General features: G+C 41.4%; 1 protein-coding gene across 3 annotated transcripts; it reads right to left on the bottom strand.

Annotated features, from left to right (window-relative positions):
* Positions 1-701: 701 nt before the first annotated feature.
* fbxw2 (F-box and WD repeat domain containing 2) lies at positions 702-21,155 on the bottom strand. 3 transcript variants are annotated; one of them, XM_019894687.1, is made up of 9 exons: positions 20,659-21,155; positions 15,205-15,499; positions 13,149-13,371; positions 12,137-12,331; positions 8,583-8,716; positions 6,691-6,777; positions 5,213-5,382; positions 1,966-2,012; positions 702-1,893 (listed from the first exon to the last, which is right to left on the bottom strand). In XM_019894687.1, exons 2-9 carry the CDS (start codon positions 15,469-15,471, stop codon positions 1,724-1,726), a joined length of 1,293 nt encoding a protein of 430 aa, XP_019750246.1. In that variant the 5' UTR covers positions 15,472-15,499; positions 20,659-21,155; the 3' UTR covers positions 702-1,723. The 3 variants fall into 3 exon arrangements, with proteins under 3 accessions (XP_019750246.1, XP_019750240.1, XP_019750231.1); XM_019894681.1 differs by adding an exon at positions 18,188-18,341 and having other exon boundaries at positions 702-2,012; positions 20,659-21,154; XM_019894672.1 differs by having other exon boundaries at positions 702-2,012; positions 20,659-21,153.
* Positions 21,156-21,450: the final 295 nt, after the last annotated feature.

Here is a 21,450-nt window from a genome sequence, read left to right as displayed (position 1 = left end):
ACTGAGCGAACTAAATTTCCCGCAGCACTGATTGGATAAGCAATGTAATGTGATCATTTGCAGCCGACGATGGCCAAGCGGGCGTGTCATAACTAATTGACATCTGGAGTCAGGTGTGTCTTACCCTTCATGGCAGAGGCTCCATCGAACCCCTGATACCGATTTACCGAACCCCTCGGGTTCGATCGAACCCAGGTTAAGAACCACTGATTTAGACACTGGCGTGCGGCCGATCGCGCTGAAAGTGACGTCACGTGGCTGCCATATTTGGAAGAAGCAGCATATTAGCTTGCACACAGCTGGCTAGTCCGACTTGTCTGCGGTTTATGCGTTCCACGGAGGCACTTCAGAGACCCAGCTATTTGTGTACAAGCAATTAAAAAGTAAATTTTCCATACTGACTACCCATTCATATTTTTGCAGCACGTCCTTTGCTTGCAACGACTGCATAAATCCCGTGACATCACTAACCTTTCACCACAGAATCTTTTTTTTTTGGTTTGCACGGTCAATGCCCTTCAATCTCTTGTTTTGCAGGCAGAATGCATTCTCAATAGGCCTTCTGCTTGTTGCCCAGGACAACCCCTTAATTTTGATAATCTGGATTTTTTTTTTTTTATCTTGCAACATGAAGATGACGGAACTCTCAAATCAGTTTGGCTGCATATTGTCTTTCAATGAACAAACAATTTCCGCAGATGTTTAAGTTAATTCTGCTGCTAGCATCATGTTATTCTTTAATAAAGATCAGCAACACTGTCCCAGAATAAGCCATTCAAGCGCAAGTGATGAGTGACAGTATCTCAGTGTGTACAGACAAGTCTATGTTGGAGATCAGAGCAAATCTTTTTTTTTTTTTAATTAGCCTAGTTTGAATAATCAATGAGTTAGGATATACCTCGCGACAAAACACACCTGTCAGTCAGATGTATCTGCTCAAGAAAAAAAAAATGTGTTGATTAAAAGAAAAGGTAAGAGCAAAGTCATGTTTCCAATCCATATAAATAAATGGAAATGAAAAGCTAAAATGTCCATCTGTTGTCTCAGGATTTGCTTCACTGTTCGATTCAACACAAATGTCAAAATGTTTAATACAGCCGACACAAAAGAATGTGTGCAGTTTATTTTGAGCGCAAAGATTGGATAGTCTTTCACCGTTGTCACGTCATGTAGGCCAGGACTCCAAGGAGTGGTCTCGTGCTTTCTGATTTGACAAAAATCTACAGCCCCTCGCTGCAGGGTTACATGAAATTGATAAAAACAAAATCCTTAATTAAACCATAATCCTTTTATGTCCGCGTGTGTCACAATGATGGTGCTTTACATTAGGGCTGCACGATACTTTAAAAACATGCGATATGCGATTATGGGTGTTGAATACAGTGATATCAATATCAGGATATTTAACAAGTACCTAAAGAAGAGACATTATTAGCCAATGAAAGGAATACAGCTTTTCATGCGGCAAAATAAGCAAGCTCGGTGTTTTCTCAGCTAATGAATTGGAATGCCCCTAGGTACTGTTCACCTACTGATTGGTGATATGCGTTTACAGTTGCATCTGACTGGTCAACTTCAGACAAAAGCATCCAATTCCAAATCAAAATTATTGCGTGTCTTTGCGATATACATATTGCATGGGCCATGATCGCCATAACGCTATTTTTTTTTCGATATTGTGCAGCCCTACTTCACATTGGGTGAATATCGGGTTCGATCCTCTTCAGCCGTTTTCCTTCCATAGTACTAAGTGAATGCTGTGATCTGGCATGCTTGTCGCAAACACCAGTCCAGAGTCGTTGTCCCCATCCAAGCCATTGAGCCACGATGTCACGCCAGCCAGGAAACTGGATCCACGTTTTGATTTCCTGTACGGCGGTAGAGGCCAGCGGCCTGAAATTGACTCTGTCCTGAGATCCATCACGTAGAGGAAATGGTTGTCAAATAGGAGTGCAAACACCTCACCGAAGCTCAGCAAGGACAAGTTGGCTGGATCCTGCACTTTTATCACCCTGGGAAAATAAGAATATGTCGGATTAAGAGTGACGGGAAAAGTAAAGTATTGACTAAAAAAGTAAAGTATTGACTAATTATAGGAGCAATTAATTCAGATTCTCTTTCTTCTGCTTTCCATGGTGGAGAGATGTGGACTGGGGTGAGCGCATTACATCCAAAGGGAAGGGGGATTCTCCCATCTGTGGCCCCTTCTCAAGGTTAAGATCAGGGGATGTTGTTAATATCTGTGGGCAGGTGAAGCCTTTTGAGACTTTTTATGATGAAGGGCTATAGAGATAATTTTAACTTGACTTGAGTTGGGCTGAGATGCAACTTTTGATACCTTTATTGTGCAGAAATGTTAAACGGTGTGGGCTGGGCTGAATCCTCACAAGAATAAAAAATGGCAGAACAATAAAGCGGAAGCATGCAGGAGAGTAAGATGAGCTCCTTGCTCCACAGCAGTCCCATTACAATAGGGGTGCCCAAACTTTTTGGACCGAAGATCTACTTTTCGATCAACCAACCTCCCGGGATCGCCCCTTACCGGCACGCGCACGCACGCACGCACGCACGCCATGATGAGAAACAGCCTGACACTGAGGCATGCGATGCACTTTTGCAGCCTGTTAACTATCCTAGCTCACATGTACCGTTTTAAAGTGCTTCCCTGGGCCCTCCTAGATTCCTATTCTTTGCCCGTGCCCTCGGTGAATTGTACACGAAGCAAACTCTGAATTAGAATAATGACGATCAAAGATATAGCGCAACAGGTCTGATCACAAGCTGCAATTGCAGATTTCTGAGCGCTAACAACTGACGGTGACGTAATCACGCGCCACCGTAAGTTCAAGATCTACTTGCTTTAATTAATTAATTAATTAAATTTTTTTTTTGTGAAAATGAGACTGATAGGATGATTAGGGTGCAGCATACATTAACACAAAAAACATATTACTAACATGTACAAAGACACACAAATGGTTGCTTGTTTGTGTTTGTTTTTTTTTCTCCTAGACACTCCTCGGATCTACTTGGGACCTGTCTTAGATCTACTGGTCGATCAGGATCGACGTAATGGGCATTACAAACATAATACAGTCAAACCTCTTTTCAATGTTCCCCGTTTACGCTTCCACCCCTGTAATGTTCATATTTCAAAGTCCCGATTTCACGTAATTCATTTTTCAGTTGCCAATTTTGCTGACAACGAACACATTTATAATGTAAACTTCATTATGATGACCAGATTTTTCCCACAAAATAGTGAAAAGGTCTTCGTTGTAACGAACCGCGGGAAATTAACTGTCGCCGCGAACTTGCTTATGAACAAAATGTCCAGCGCGGGATTCCCCTACGTTGCTGAGCAACGCTACTGATCAACTCGGACATTGTTGTACTTCCGGAGGCACGGCACAGTCCTGAGCACATGGTATGCAAACATGTCTGGTAAACGGAAGCAAATTTCGCTGTGTGTGAAGGCTGAAATTGTCTCTCACTTTCGAAAGAGAGTCTTCCAGACAAAGCTCAGCTGAGAGTAGGAATTGGCAAAGTCGATGATTTCGACAATCATCCGTAATGGCAACAAAGTCATGGCAGACTTCGAGGCCAACAGATTGAAAGACGATCGTAAACGGATTTGGGGCACGGCGCATCCTGAACTGGAGAAGTCACTTTTCATTTGTTGACTGAGTGTTTTCAGAGATGAAGTAGGAACACTACAGTTATTTGAATGGAAAAAATCCAAACAATGTGATGTGTTGTCATATTAAACTTTATTGATTTGTTTAATGATTAAACGTTTTCTCTTTTTGATATTAAATGTCTTGGTTAAACTTTTCAACATGCTTATCCACTCACACAGACCCACGCACACACGCACTGAACTCCACAGGCCTCAAGAGTTTTTCCACGCTGGCGTCACACACAGCCTCAGGTGCACAGCTCCGCACATCGGGCCCCGATCATAAGTCACGTAAGCTGGTGCGAAAACTCAGTCGAAAGAGGCGTTTCCTGCTGTCGCCGACAAAGAATTAATCAAGCGTTTAGCCATTTCGCTTCTTTGCATACCCTTTGCATACTCAACACAAGCGCTGAGAGACGACCGACGCTTTTCCGCCACCCTGATGAATCCATCAAAGCGGATGTGATTTATACACGTGTCTGCCTTCACAGCGGAGGCCACCCGGCTCAAACGGGCGCACACGCGAGCATCATCAACACTAGAGGGAAGCAGGGAGGGGGGTAAAAGTTTGCATAAAACAAGCGCATATGTCCATTTTTCGGTCTCTTGATGATGATGCTTCACTCGCTCGACGCGGGGATTTGTTGAGGGGGGGGTCGGCGCGCAACTGAGCTGAGCTGAGTCCACAAATGTTTTGTTTTGTTTCTTCGCTTGCAAAAAATAGCAACCCGCATGCGCACATAACGTTATCTGTTGCGTCCCCCCCCAACACTGAAAACAAAACAAAACGAAAGTAAATTAGAAGAAACACACTCACACACCACACCACAAACACACATAGAGGCACAGTGAAATCGCGTTGATCACACAGTCAATTCGTGTGCGGTGACTTAAATGGTTAAACTATTTTTCGGTACTGTACCGTTAAAATGACGCCACGGAAAAGACACGCTACTGGTAACTATTGTTACCGTGAAATCCTCAGGCTTGCCGTAGTTTTTTTTTGTTTTGTTTTGTTTTGACTGAGAAATGTCCTTGCGTCCTAAAAACGCACATTATTTGGAACTGTGCGTCCCGTGGGAAAATTATGCGTCTAGGATGCGGGACGCAGAGGTAACGAGATGGCTGTAACACCCAGCCGCGGGGTACCCAACTCTCTCGCCGCCTTAGGCGGCGAGCGGGGGTTTCAATGTCTACTTGTTTTATGTTTTATGGTTATTTTGTTTACATTTTTGATGGGGGGGAAAAAAAAAAAGATTAAAAAAAAAAAAACTTTGTCCGACCTACCGACCCTATGCTGAAATTTCATGTTACCGGAAACACAACTTTTTTTTCTACGCCTAAATGGTCATACTGTATTATACATTGTAGTTGGCGGCCATTTTATTGGAAATGATTACAATGAACTACCGTTATAACGTACATATTCGTTATGTCCCTCGAGGTGCATTGTAACGAGGTTGTAGTGTTTTACAATAACACTGAACCATATTGAGGAACACTGGATTCGACAAGACTTGCTGATAATTTTACCTGAGAATCTCAAAACTGGCAAAATCCCACTGATACACTCCGATGTCAGAGCTGCAAACAATGTGGCGTCCATCAAACTGCAAACGGGGCTGAAGGCTGATGCTGCGGTTCTCCGACACTGACAGTGTCTTTAAGCACTTACAGTTGATTTCTTTCCCTAAAGGCCAGATCTGAAAAGAGAAGTCAGTGTTGGATCCATATTATGGATGAAAAAAATATATATATACAGTGAAACTCCTCTAAAACGAAACCTACATGGGCGAAAATACCCCCTAGTGTGAAAAAATCTTCACACATTAAAACCATTTTCGCTTTTCTGCTCCCGCTACAACGGGCGAAAATACCCCCTAGTGTGAAAAAAATCTTCACACATTAAAACCATTCTCGCTTTTCTGCTCCCGCTACAACAAAAAATCCCCCTGTTGCGTGATACGAAATCTTTTTCTCTGCTCTTGCCTCGCAACAAGATTCACTACAACAAAAAAAAGCCTTCCACAAAAGTCTAATCCAACCTCAGCCTACAGCGACTCCTACTGCTTAGCTCGGAAACGGCAACAGCAAACACCACAGTGGCTTACACATACACAGTAGTACAGGAAGTATTTGTTATTGTTAGTTTCAAACGCAGCACGAACGCAGCACGAGCATTGCAAAAATGGCGACAAAACGGACCTTTGCATGCCAAGGAGTTAAGAGAAGAAGAGCTCTGACGCCTGAAGACAGGGGAAAAGTGATCAAAATGAAAGATGGAGGAAGCAAAGTAAAAGACATGATGCAAGAAATTGATGTAATTGAAAGTAAATACTGATCGTATTTTGCAAACTTTCCCTTTTTTTTTTCCTACGCTGGCTATATGATGTGTCAAATAAGTGTATGCTCATACTTATGCACTATTGGTATAATAAAGAGTACACATACGTGTGTGTGTGTGTGTGTGTGTGTGTGTGTGTGTGTGTGTGTGTGTGTGTGTGTGTTTACATCTGAGATAAATTTGCAATCGTGAAAATTCCCCTGTTGTGAAAAATGTCTTGCTGCAAACATTTTTTGTTGTAGAGGAGTTTCACTGTAATGTAATACATAGTGTATGACAACAAAACAAAATCAGGGTTTAACAAATCAGATGAGGCAAAAGCTTCAGCTGTGCATCCTGACCGAAACAATAAGATCGCGGCGACAAGATTTTTTTATGTTGCAACAAGTAATCCATGCGAGATGGAAATTTGAACCAGTACTTGCCAGAAGGTGCTGAAGCCTTTTCATCGTGACTACAGGCCTCTGGGTACACCATCACAGTTCACGTTTTTTTCTTTTTTTTGTATTATACCTTTAAAGGTTTTTTTAATTAAATTGTGCAGGTACATTTTTACATGACATGACGGAAAGCTCAGAAATGATTAAATCATGCATCTTGTGCTCATAGCCCCCACGAAAACTTTTTATCTCAACAGTAGTGGATAGAGTGAGGAAGGGAGCATTACCTTAATTTCATACTTATCAGCACTCAGGAGGATGTAATCACCAGGACTGTGCACCACAGACTCCACTTCACTTTTCTGGAGTATCACCTGTATGAAAATGAACATAATTTTCAGACTTCTTTTATTAATTTAGACAACCCCTTCTTTCATCATATCAACCATTGCGGACCCTCAAGTCTTCAAGTCTTTGGCCGTCGGAATAACCTGGCAGACAATGTCAGGACCAAAGAGAGCATTGATATTTTTAAAAGGTGGCTCAAGTTCCACCTTTTTAGCCTTTATGATGCCTTTGTTTTATCCCTGGTATTTATCTGTATTATTTTTTTATATTCCTCTTGAAGCCATATATCATTAAAAAAAAAAAATTGGGTGACCTGAGTTTAACCTGATCATTTTTTTTACTGTCAAGACTCTCTGTTGTTAACTCTTACTGATTTCACTCAATGTTGTTATTGATTGTTTTGGATTTAATTATTTATGATAGCACTTCTATTTCCTATACATTATGCAGTACTCTTAGTTTATTAAATGTATACTGTTGGTGGTTTTTTTGTTTGTTTGTTTTAATTTCCTCACTGCAGGGGCTGTCAGTGATTGGAGTTGGGGTGGGCTCTGGCTTTTGGGGAGTGAAGGGGTCCTACACCTGACTCCTCCATCTACTCCGTGCTCAGGCTCAGCTTTGCCTCTTTGCAAATATCCCATGTTATAAAATGAGACCCGGCTATTAATACGAAAGCCAATGTACGTTTTAATCTGGTGCATTTTGTAGTCCAGAAAGGCAAAAACAGCTTGGTACGAAAGCAAAATATCAAGAATTTTTAAAAACAAGGAAATGTTTGAATGATAATGTATGAGGGTTGCAGCTATGGAATATTTTGGTCATCGGATATTTTACTCTTATCTTAATTTTGTTATTCATTGTTATGGTATGCATTTAAATTTATTGTATCCTGTATCTTATTTATTTTTCTACGTAGGATTGTAGTTGTTCCCAGTATTGCACTCTCCTGTATCAAGAAGTCAGATGTTGTTCGTAGTATCTGCTGGAGCCATCCATCAGCTTGGGCGGTAATATACATACATATATAATTAAACATGGCTGTGTCAGGCTGCTAGTTACATCATCTTTTCTTTTATTATTTATAATTTTATCTGTGGTTTTATTGTTCCTGTTTTGATTGTAAGGTGTCCTTGAGTGTGTTTTGAGAGGTACTTATAAATAAAATGTATTATTATTATTATTATTATTATTATTATTATTGGCTCAGCCCGGGGCTGTAGCTAATCATTTGGGAAGCAGGGTAAACCTAGCCAACGCCCTCTGTATGTTCACTCCTCATCCAGGTCTCCGTTTCATATCAATATCTGCTCATTGTTTTATTTATTGTTGCGTCACTAATGGCTTAAGACCCTTAAGAAGGCCTTTGTGGGCTTCTGGCGACATCATCGGCACGAATGGCAACCTAGAGCGATAGCTCCCTTGAGTAGTGATGAATTTCACCCCCCTAAACGATTTCAAAAGAAATTAACTCCATAAAACTTAATTAAGAACGAGGGTTGAATCTAGGGAGAAAGGATGCAAGTGATAAGGGCAATGCAGAAGAGCCTGCAAATGACATGAAAGCAGGGAATAGCTCTGTGATGCTGGACGGTAAGGCTAATGCTAACGCTGAAGCTAATGGTGATGTGTCATAGTAAAAGGGTGAAGGGCAATGTCAAATTTGATTTGGAATGCAGATATCGACATCACAAAATGCCTTTTGTTAACAGCCGTTCATAAAAAGTAGCCACAAAAAAGGCATTTTGGAATTTAAGAAAAATATCTGCCAATAGTCATGAACAACACAATCTCTCTCAAAAAAAAAAAAAAAAAATACGAATTGATAGAAGACCTTGGTAACCCATTCAGTGTGTCCAGTCAAAGTGTTGAGACAGGCACCGGCTGCCAGAGCCCAGACCTTCACAGTGAAGTCTGCAGAGCCGCTCACCAGCACGTCCATCTCATCATTGTAGTCCACACTGAAAACTGAGCAGACACAGACCAAATTACTGTATTTTCTGCACAATAAGGCACTTCGGATTATAAAGTGCACCTTCAATGAATGGCCTATTTTAAAACAGTTTTTATATATCGTGCGTATTGCATTATAAGGTGCATAGAATAGAAACTACAATAGTGACTACAGTTGCGCTATGTACCCACTAGATGGTGCTATATCTCTGCGTCGTGGGGTGCATTATGGGTATTGTAATTATCAAATAAAAAACTGGTGGGAAGCAACATAATAACCTGTGATTTGGACAATTTCAACTGCTGGAAAGTTGATGTTTTTCATGTACTGTAATCTATTTTAAACCTAAACAGCGAAACAAAAAAAATCAGGGTGATGGGTTTCGAATGTTGAACCAACTGTTCATTTAAACAGTAAACGGTGTCATTTCATATTCCATACACTGATCGACTGCACTTCTGCCGGGAAACAACAGTTAAGATTAATAACGTTTTTAATGACATTAGTTTGTATGTGCACTGCACCGCAACTGTATAGTCGCCAGCTAATCTATTTTTAGCCTTGTCGCATTTGATGTGAGAGGAAAGACATTGCGCTAGGAGGCGGAAGCTCCATCTCTGTGCTCTTGACAATCCAAACACAGTAATAGTAATAGTTCATGTCATTTTTTTGTCTTTGACTGGTAAAAAGTCTGAAACCATTTTATTTAGGTCCAAAAAAAAGAAAGACCTAGCTACAGTATGTGCTATGTATTCAATTTTAGCATCTCATTAATTCAAAAGCGCTTTCATCACTCAGCGTAGCTACGTGACTTCCGGCCATGCACATTCAAGCCAATTACAGATGCCAGAGGGCAGGCGTGTTGGTTTTTGAACTCACATAAAAATTGCTCCGTTGTCGACGCCGAATTAAATAATTTTTGCTTAGCGAGAATACAAGACACTACACTGTGGTATCGAATGTTTGTTGAGCTATTCTCGATATTACGAAAAAGGTCAATGCTGTTTGCGGAGATAGGGCCAAATCTGTATAGCACACGCAAGAGGTTGGGTGTTCATCCGGGACTTCAGCAGGAACACAATGTGAAGTGAGGAACTTGAATCTGGTAAGTTAGTAAGACTTGTTTATAGCTTTTGAACTAAGAGAGCAATATTTTGAGCAAAAGCCTTGGCCAGCTCAATGACTTGTGATCGAGTTAATACTTTTTTATTCATTAATGTCAGAGAGAGAGGGAGGATGTAAACGTTCCATGTTATATTTAGTGTTTATCAGTGTTTGCATTTTAATTTATGGCAGGAGTTCATTGTAGAGTAATTATACAATCCATTAGATATATTGCTCCATATGCTGATCGAGTATCGTTTTTTTCACTGATCAAGTCCAAAAACTCAGATAGTGTAGGCAGAATCGGGAAGTGGATTCTGCCAAACAGACCTGTCAAAAGCCCCGTCCGTCGCCAGAGCCTGAAGCTCCACATTAGCCTTAAAACCATTAACAATGACGTGGGAGATGCTATTTGATATTGTGAAATTCGAGGCTATCATGTGTGAGACTGTGAAGAGAAAGATCCAATCTTCATTGAAGCCTTTTGAGGGGCAAATCAAAACGCAGAAAACACCACCATCAGCTGGCTTGAGGAGGCAACTACCGAGCAGGCCCGTCAGCTAAATAAGCTTCAAGCTAATGTGGCTTCGTGAGTCATCTCTTCTTTTGGCAACTCCATTACTCTTTGCAATGAGACGACAGCAAGAGTTTGATGAAATAAAACAAACTACATCGCACAAGAATATCACATAATTGGCACACTACAGCTAACTCCAGCTTTAGTGCTCTGAGTGATTGACAATCATGGCAAGAGAAACAGTCAAAAGTGTGGTTACATTTGTCAATGGTTGATGGTGATGCCACACATGCAATCAATCATTAAAAAGTCATGGGGAAACACAAGCTACCTTAAACAGAAAATGCTTTTTGCAGTCTAACTGCACGTATCTTGTTGCTCTAAACCAGATTTCTTCAGGGATGGCGCAACACCGGGCGTGTTCTAAGCTCATCACAAATCTATGTAGCTCCAGTTGAGCCCCTCCAATATTTTATTATGTATTCTAAGATATATTTTTATGTATAAGTAAAGTCCCCCCGTTAGTCCCGGAGACAAAAACTCCTGGAGCCATGTCTGGTTTTCTATAGGAGTGTTCACATGGCAACTTTTACTCCGGTGTAGCACCGGAGCTGCCCCCCGTAGAGCGTTCACACGTACAACGTTATACCGGTGTAACCCCTGAAAACAGCTTAAACCGGAGCAAATTTAACCCTGCTCAGGAGGTGGTTTAAAAATTTGCTCCGGAGTAAATGCTAGTTTGCGGGGCAGCACCGATATAAAATGGAACGTGTGAACGCTACAGGGGTAGACGCACTACGCGTGAGAAGAGTTGATTACATACACGCATTGCATAACTTGCATCCTGGGTATTTTACACTTCCAAAATGGCGAGTAACAACGACGACATATGCGATAATGGAAACGAACACGGGCGACGATGAAATGTCAGCCCTGATAACTATTTGGGCTGACGAGACCATCCAAGCCCAATTAGAAGGATACAGGAGAAATAAAGCGGTGTTTCAATCTTCAATTTCCATCTTTCCTTTCTCTCTCTAATCCTTTTACGGTGTCTGATAGACCACAGCGTTGATTTGTCTGGAGAAGTATAAACCATGGTTTTTCGATATGTCACAAACATAACGGGGAAAAGGAAGTACACTTTACGCATGTGCATGTTTTATTTCCATATTATCGTACTGCACGGCCGCAGAAGCTGCCGTGTGAACGCAAGTGGGGCTGCACCGGGGTTAACACGCTTCTCTTGAGTAAGCAGCTTTATACATGTGAACGCTCCACAAAATTTACACCAGTGTAAGATATATCGCAACAAAATACATCGGTGCAGCACCGATGCAAATGTGTGCCATGTGAACACCCCTTTTTAGACTAAAAACGGGTTCTATAATGTTTAACCTTACAAAAGCATTTTATTCAAACCGTGTAAATTATTGTTTTTATGTATTTATTTTGCTGCTCGGGCCCTAACGAGTAACTGCACACTAGATTTGGGGAAGCAGGAGGGACACCAACACCTAATATGGTAGATTTGGGCCAGCGTGAGTATGCTTTTCTATCTATACAGGTAGTTGCTTGTCAAACCATAATTCATAGAAATGGAAACAATGAAAGGTGACATTGGTGCTGCTTAATGTTGTTCCTTTCCCCAGCTTTGCAAGACTTGGTTTAATTGTTGTAATCCGCTCTGAAATGTCCTAATTGCCCATCTTTGTACATATGGAATGATTTTTGCCATAGGTACACAAATAAATAAATAAATAGATAGATAGATAACAAATCGATCCACAGCAAGCCTGTGTCCTCAACCAACCTGCTCCAGTGTGGCCACGGAAGTGCTGAATTTTGGCCCCTGTGCTCCATTCCCAACATGCAATCGTGTTGTCAAAGGATCCAGTCACGAGCTTCTGTTCATCAAACTTCACGGTGGCACAGGTGTGAGTCTGAATTCCATAAATGCATTGACCAGTACGTACATCCCATAATTTTGCAGAGAGATCATCAGATCCTGGAAAGTAAGACAACATACAGTTAGTTTAGTCACAATACCAAAAGTATGACTTCAATAATATACTACGCGTTCCAAATTATGATACAAATGAAATGTTGCTCTGATTATTATTGTCTATGCCAGGGGTTACCAATGTGTCGTTTTTGATCGACCAGTAGACCGCGAAGGGGGTGTCAGTTGATTGCATAGCATCAACTCAATCACTGCCAGCCCTCCCAGTTTGCATTGTCGTACATAAAAATCAGTCTATCATTCATTGAAAATTAATGTTTTCTCGGTGAACTGTGGATTGCCACAGCAACGGCGTTTCGCAAAAACTCATACATTTCAACATCATAAGGGCTAAACACTCTTTCAAGCAAAAATTGAGTAAATCTCATTAGCCCGCAAGAGGAAAACATCAAAGAATAATAGATTTTGTCTCGGTGAACTGTGGATTGCCACAGCAACGGCGTTTCTCAAAAACTCATACATTTCAACATCATAAGGGCTAAACACTCTTGCAAGCAAAAATTGAGTACATCTCGTTAGCCCGCAAGAGGAAAACATCAAAGAATAGATATAGTTCCTGTTGCCAGTAGGTGGCGCTACCACTGCGATGAAAAATAAATTTGTCCATGTCTTCAAGCCCAGACTTTCACAAATGTTGACTGTATGACTGTATATGAAAACAGTTTTAAAATAGGCCATTCATTGAAGGTGTACCTTATAATCCGATGGGCCTTATAGTGCAGAAAATAAGGTGCATAGAAAGTGCGCCATTTGTCGATGTTTTTACACATTGGAAATCGCTATAAATTAAGCAACAGCATACCTGTGCAGAGAAGACCATCCTTATAATAGAGAGCATACACACGAGCACTGTGGCCAATGAGTGAGGATGTCTCAAAGGCCTTCTGATCCTTCAGTTGAACCATACGCAGTTTAGCTTTAAGGTAGACACCCTTCCAATGGGATGCATCCTGAATGGACTCGTCAATCCTCCAGCCCAGCTCCCGACAAACGTTCTGCCACACTTCTGTGCATGAATTGATCACCTAAAGAGAGATGGACACTTGTTAAAAGGTTTGAACAGCCTAAAATGACTGAAAAGAGACTTAAAATATGAAAACATCCAACAAAGGGATTTTAATGCAGTGCTTTCCAAGTTAAAGTTGTGAGGATATGTGAAAAAGTGATACTTGTACGAATAGTATATTAATACTAATGATACATCCATCCATCCAGTTTCTAATCCGCATATGCTCACAAAGGTTGCAGGCGTGCTGGAGCCAATTCCAGGTCTCTTTGGGCAGTAGGCAATGTACACCCTGAGCTGGTTGTCAGATAATCACAGGGCACACATAGACAAACAACATTCCGCGCTCACAATCACACCTAGGGACAATTTGGAGTGCCCAATCAACTGGTTAGTGCATCACAATCACAGTGCAGAAGTGCAGGGTTCGATTTTGCCTCCGGCTTTCCCGTGTAGAGTTTGCATGTTCTCCCTGTGCCTGCGTGAGTTTTCTCCAGGTCCTCCGGTTTTCCCCCAAATTCCAAAAACATGCATGGCAGGTTAATGGAACACTCTAAAGTGTCCCTAGATGTAAGTGTGAGAGTGGATGGTTCTTCGTCTATGTGTGCCCTGCGATTGGCTGGCAACCAGTTCAGGATGTACCCCGCCTACTGCCCAAAGACAGCTGGGATAGGCTTCAGCACGCCCGCAGCCCTCATGCAGATAAAGCGGTTCAGATAATGGATGGATGGATGGATGGATGGATGGATGGATGGATGGCATTTTCAATACCGCTTATCCTGAACAGGGTCATGTGGGGGTGCTGGAGCCTATCACAGCTGACTTCGAGCGGAAGGCAGACTACATCCACCCTGACCTCATTGCCAGTCAGTCACAATGCACTTATAGAGACAACCAACCATTCACACCAACATCCACACCATCACTGAGTGGGAATCGATCCCATGCTACCCGCACACAAGTCAGGCAAGTGTACCATTACACAATCGTTGACTTAATAAAATAAGAATACAATTTAAACAAATACTTGGGGAAGAGGGGAATAATCAAGGGGCCACTCAGAGTGTGGCCACAGGGCGCCGCCAGCCAGTTGCACACCCCTGGTTCAAAACAGATTTGCCCCTAACTATGGTCCCAACCACAATGATATAATTTCAAATTCATATTTTAACGTGTGTTAAACATCAAACAGTGTTGCCACAGTTACCTTGAAAAAGTCATTCAACGTAAAAGTAAAAAAGTTTTTAAGAAGTAATTGTTGTCTGACGACTTGTATGGAAAAAGTAATGGAGGTTAGTCATTACTCCAAAATGCATATTCGAAAGTAACTCGCTACTTGATAAAGTGTTAATGACATCCCGACCTGCAATTGATTTGACATTCAAAGGAAGTGCAAAGACACTGGCGTGATGTCACTTTTCCCCCACTTATAAAAATACTAATTGCCAAGCAACGAGACCTCCATTGTTAGCTTGAGGTTTTAAACCCACTCAGGGGAGGCTCTGTCACTTCCAGACATACAAAGATCTCAGTCTGTCTATGAGTTGCATCGCTTCAAGATATTTCTTTGACATAATTTATTAATTTCCCATTATCAACAGAATTCAACTGAATGGGAGCTATGCGCATTAATTGAAGTCGGGGTCTTCTCCTCGCAAACTTGGAAATGGACCCTCATGCACATACCAAGTGGCTCCAGTGGAAAAACTGACTCATGTTGAGATATGTGCCAATGCTGTGCCGGACTATAAATGTTGTGTACAGATGTGGAAAAAGTAATCATCTTAAATGTGTTATAATTTGGTTTTCAATTTTATACATCATAAAAAAAAAAAATAGCTGCAATATTTACTTTATTCCACTGCTTGGAGACTAAGCAGCAACAGAGTAAAGTCTGTGGATCTAACCAGCGCAGCAAATAGAAAGCCAGTTCCAGCGGCAGGAGTCGCAGAAAGTCACGTTTGAGGAGTGCCTCCAGGCCATTTGACAAATGACGAAGCTGGGCTGCACCGCTAAGGGATATAATGTGGTCCAAAGACTGGTTTCGCTGCTGGTCATTTAGTGTGAGGAAAGTGGTCGAGACTGACTCCAGCCACCTCTGGAAATCTGTTCTCTCCATGAGCGCTCATTAGAGCAACCAGCAATCCCTAGAAGAAGAAAACAGGGTCATAGATTAGTATTTCAGTGTCACTCTGTTTTTTTTTTTTTTCTGTAAAACATTCATCGCATCATTCATAATGATGACACGATAAGCTCAACTCATCAAGTCCAAAAACTGAAACTGTAAAATATCCCAACCCAACATAAATTTGTAATTTGTGCAGGACACACAGTTAAAGGCGTTCTGGGTCAAGTGGAAGTTGAGAACCGAGAGACTTCCTGTGCCAATATAGTGGAGTGTGATCATATTTCAATATGATTTGTGGTATTATATAAAATGGACTGTTATTTTGATATGTGGGTTTGGTATTGGCGTATCGGTGGCAACACTTGCGCCGAATTTGCCTGACTTGGGCTTCAGAGCAGAGCGCCGCTACCACATCACCGGTTTGGGAGCACAGGCCATGAAGTCAGCAGCCTTGAGGGGTTCAAGGAGTGGGATTTACTAATGTACACTCCCAAAGCGTAAACTGCCGTACTATACATTGATTTCGCTCTGTTGCTATGTATAGCATCCGAGCATGTCACTCTGTAAGCATGACAAATGGATTTACACTCGATGCAACTGTTTCATTAATGTAATGTTTGGTTATTCTTGGATCGATCAGTCGCGCCTGGAGAGGGACGGATAGATGACATCATCTTGTCTTTTGCCAACGACAATATTTTTTGCCATAACACAACAAGCAAGAATTTTCAACAGATGATAAAAATAAGTATCTTACGCATGAATCTTTGTCATTTGACACACCACCACTGACTGCAATGTTGGTGCGGCAAGTGATTGACAAATCAAGGTGGGGAGACTGAAACAAAATTGTAACATTTCTTAAATGTTGATAGTGACATTGCACATCGCCAAAAGTGCAAACAGTCATTCAAATGTCAGGAGAACACACAAGGAGGCTTAATCATATCAGTTCATGACCATTTACCCCTCTAACAGCAGTCACCTTATCGTTGTAGAGGGGTTTGTGTGTCGTAATGTTGTCTGGGGCTAAATACCCTTGGCAAGTTTATCCATGGCAAAAAAAGTTCAAGTGAGGGACCAGACAGAGCACAGCTCTAAACACCTCTATGACATTGATGGGCAACTTTTTTTCATCAGAGTTACTCAGGGGCCACAAAAGACCACACACTTCCGAACCAGATATTTAACAAAAATGCAACTTAAGATATAAACAAAACACATGCATTTGTGCAAAACATCCATTTTGAATCCACTTATCCTCACAAGAGCCACGGCATGCTGGAGCCTATCCCAGCTGTTTTTGGGCAGCAGGCGGGGTACACCCCGAACTGGTTTCCAGCCAATCCAATCTCAGGGCATACATAGACGAACAAACATTCGCACTCACAATCACACTTAGGGAGAATTTCGAGCTGTTCCATTAATCTGCCATGCATGTTCTTGGAATGTGGGAGGAAACCGAGTACCCGGAGACACCCGCGCCAAATCGAACCCTGCAACTCTGCACCCAAGTTGTTGTCATGCTAATGAATGACATGCTGCATAGAATCAGTTAACTCGATGGAAGATTTAGCCATGGGACGAATTCCGCCGTACATAGTACCATCATCCCGTCGTGTTGCATGTCAGTCCTCAGCTCTGTGAAGTCATGGTTCTTTTTGTTCGATACTCGCAAGTTTTACCGCTTAAAAGATGTCATCAAGGTTGGCACCTGACAAAGCTATGTGAAGGTTAGTACACCTGAAGTCACCTGAAGTCATCGCCTATCACGCCCATCACAAGCAACTCAGACCTAAATCGAGCTAGGAATTTACATACTGTGTATATACCTCCACTAAAGACATTCATTTCCTCTGTCCCAGCAAGGGATCTGCGACCTCAAACTGATTCAAGACAGATCAAGGTTGAAAGCTGAACCAACATCCCGAAACCAAGCAACTTAGAATCTGTGCTGCGAATGTTAACACCCCTGCCTTGACTGCTACATTAAGTAGTATCAATAGAGTAAACTTACTAAATTAAACCAAGTGGATTGACGTTCCCAAGGATGCCAATTTATATACTGACAATGTAGCCATCTACCAATTGTTGTCGGAAAATTACGACAGCAAAATTGATAATTCTGACTTTTTCAGTAAGTACAAACTCCACGTAGATCCCCAGATGCACAATCGAATATGATCCAAATTAACTCATGACGCCGAAATCATGACCATTTATGAAATCCAGCGAAATAGAACAGCCCAAACCGGGGCGACCCAGGTCAGGTGGTCGAACAGATCCTCCTTGAAATCCACACCCCTGACCCCTTCGTCTTAAGATATGTATCCCTCCGTAATGTATCAACAAGCTCTATTTGGAGGGTTTTTTTCTTTTGTTCTTTAATCTCTCCCTTTCATGTTAATTTTTCCCCTTGCCTCATATGGCCTTATATTAGTCTCATAGCAGTGCAATACACCACCTACATTAGACTTGTTTAATTGCATGCCTTAAATCTCAGGACCATGCCCTTTTCTCAGTTAGGTGCTACAAGAACAATCACTGACTGTTTTGTTTTTCCCATCCTTCCTTTCTCTACTTGTTTGCTTACATACACATAGTTAACACCACACAACTAGCTACATACACGAGTCACATCACTGAAGGTGAGTGGTCGGCACCAGCTCTATGTCTTGGTTGTTGCATTGTTGTGTTGCTTAGATACCTGCTGATACCCTGACAGGAGATGTCGCCCTGAAAATCACCGAAGATTGGCTCCTGGCAGAAAACAGGGGAGCTGCAGTAACTACGGCTCCACAACCATGCAAGTCCATCTTTCTCCTGCACCCCACTTCGAAACAGGGTGTTCTCCATGTAAGCTGCCCAGTGGAATCTTGTTGCGAATATGATAAAATAAAATCATTGTTGAAGCCATAATGTCCAATATCCATCTTTAAGTAAAGACATAACGCCTTACGAGATATTTATAGCTTCATCACGAATACACTTTCCATGTGTGTTAACGTGAGAAAGAACATGAGCGGCAAGCATGGAAGTTTACGAGGCTATTTCAGACAAATAGGAAAATTTGCTTCTAAAAACCGTCCCATGGAAATCGGGCAAAGGAATAGGAAGTCTAATTTGGAACATGATATGTAGTGGGCTATGTCTATGAATATGCATGCTTTCACACTAAGGGGTGAACCATGACCCCTCCCTAGTGGCTTTTTGATTGCTTCAGCTGCTCTTCCTTCTCTTAAACTCATTCCTCCATGTTATTAGCACTCGGTCGCTTACTTTACAGACACGCTGCAGTATTCTTAGAAATAAGGGCAACCTGACGTGATCTCCAGCAGCTTCCCTCACTTTGAGCACGGAGGACCACCGGGTGGCAACTTTGCTGGGTTTCTCCACTCCCCCACTTTTATCTTTTTCCCCATTTTCAACTGGCTCCTCATCATGACTGATAACCATCATCATGAGCCAAATGTGACCCTCCTTCCACCAGAGTAAATGCACCCTTGCGATATCCTAGGTTTAAATGTGGTGCATATTTATATTTGAAAGAATAATCTGGGTTTTGTATGCTTCATACACAGAGTCTCATTATTCACCATTCATACACACATTTCTCATTCATCTTGGTTAGTTTTTAGATTTTCACCTTATTCACCGTTGTCTGCCTTCTTTTAGTTTACAGAAGTATCTGATCTTTGATTTAATCTGCATTATTTCAGTCGAGGGCGGCATAGTGGTCGACTGGTGAGCATGTCCGCCTTACAGTTCAGGGGTGCAAGGTCCGATTCCGGCTCCGGCCTTCCTGTGTGCATGTTCGCCCTGATTCACCGTGACAAAAAAAAAATGCTTTAACTTGACACAAATTATCTTATCTTTGCCAAATTTCACATATTTAATTAAAGTTTATGAGGAAGCATCACTTCCTCGTGTAAGGAAGCTGAGAGGAGTCGAGTGGTGTCTTCAGGTTTGCTCAGTTTGGTCGAAAACCGGTTTTCGCTCATAATCCGAGGCGTAAAAATCTTGAATTTTCTTTGGTCGATAACAGAGACGTTCGAAAAACAAGGTTTGACTGTATTTCATCTCATTCAATAGTCTTCCATGTCATTGATATGATTCCATATCATTCAGTATCTTCCCACAATACTCCCTACTATTCCACCCCCATCCGTATTATTCGAGATTATCCCACATCCCATCATTCCACATTATTCAATGTACTTGCAAATCATTCAACATTGTCTCATATTATTATTATTGTCACAACCACATATAAAAGACCAAATATCTGATATCTGTTGGACCTGTCAAATGATGGTAACGTATTTGCTTTTTTTCCTGGGTATGTTTTTAATTTATTATGCAAGTGTATTAAATGTAACGTTTATAGGTTTTTCTTAAGATATCAAAGGTGAAACTTTTTTTTGCTTAAATAGGTAAGCATTGAATATAAACACTTCCATTGTCATTTTTTAGGAATGGAATTGATCATTCTGGTTGAGGGGAAACAAGTCCATAAAGTAAACACTGACTTTTAGGTGAAATCTACTATACAGTATTGCATTACATTCACTGCTTAACTTTTTTTTATTTTCTTCGCTCAGCCTTTCCCCGATTAAAAACATGTTTCCCATTGACTTCAGACCCTGTATGTTTTGGTAATAAACACGTTTTACACAATATTTCCAAAAGTAATTTTATGAATATTAGATGGCTACATGTATTATCAGTGGTTGGCAATGGACAACAACGTTGGAGTGCAAGACGAGGCTTCTGGTTTGAAATTACAGTATTATTAACACTGTGCAAAACTACTGATGAACTTAAATGATAGTTGAATTACATTTCCGGGCTATTTGTCAAAGTTGATTTTCCATTACTGGTAGTAAAATGTTACTCCCGGAAAAAAAATGAATGCTTTAGTTAATCCTTTCAACATCTTACCGTGGGTATCATGACATGATAGATCACAGAGCAAACACTGTCATGTGATGAAAACTATTAGTTCATGACATGATTGTCGCCACTCGGGTGTGCGCTCGCAAATGCAGAAGGATTAACGTGACCAGTGTAACGTAAACAGTTCTACAAAGACAATTTTCCCGTCAGCAATAATATAATAAAACACCATATAATGTAATCGTTTAACAGTGAAAATGTTTCGACAAAGCATGTACTAACCGGACTGTAGAAATCCTTTTCACCATCTTTCTGCCATAGTTCATTTACTGATATAAGTTATCTGCTGGAAGGTAACTGGGCATCAATCAAGTTGAAATGCTTGTTGAACTAAGCTAGCTTCGTTGCTATCGTTAGCTATCCACCACGATCGAAGGAAGTATTCTCTTCTGACAGAAAACGTCACATAATGCATCTAGGAGCAGAGCGCTTTATATATTTCCAGGTGCTATGCTAGCGAACTACATTCGGTGAAGTCTAGATATTTTTGTTCAAGTAAGGTGAACTGTTTCAACTGGCTACTGTTGCGGATGTTTTCATTGGAACAGCAATCTTCTTCTACCGACTGGCAGATTCGTCACTGAAGCTGGAGCTACGATCCGCGAGGGTGCCGAATTACGGTCGGAGAGAAAAAGTGAAAGGAAGTGACTCTCTTGAAAAAAAATATATTAAGAAAAAGGGAACAAGTTCATTTTTGCAGATCTCGACAGTTACAACAGAGATAAAATAATTCTGTGTCTCTTTCGCTCTCTCTCTCTCTGCCCCTCCCTCCATCTCTCTCTCTCTCTCTCTCTCTCTCTCTCTCTCTCTTCCTCCCTCTCCCTCTCCCTCCCTCCATTCATCCATTATCCGATGTGCTCTTCCTGACGAGGGGCTCAGGAATGCTTGGAGTCTATCCCAGCTGACTTCGAGCAGTAGTCAGGGTACATCCTTTACCGGTTGCCAGCCAAACGCAGGGCACCCATAGATACACTCACAATCACACCAAGGGACAATTTGGAGCGGTCAATCAAC

Source organism: Hippocampus comes, unplaced genomic scaffold, assembly GCF_001891065.2.
Source record: "Hippocampus comes isolate QL1 unplaced genomic scaffold, H_comes_QL1_v1.1 scaffold123, whole genome shotgun sequence".
In the NCBI taxonomy this organism is placed as follows: domain Eukaryota; kingdom Metazoa; phylum Chordata; class Actinopteri; order Syngnathiformes; family Syngnathidae; genus Hippocampus; species Hippocampus comes.
The sequence above is the reverse complement of the archived record's forward strand: the minus strand, read 5'-3'. Positions and strand labels throughout refer to the sequence as shown.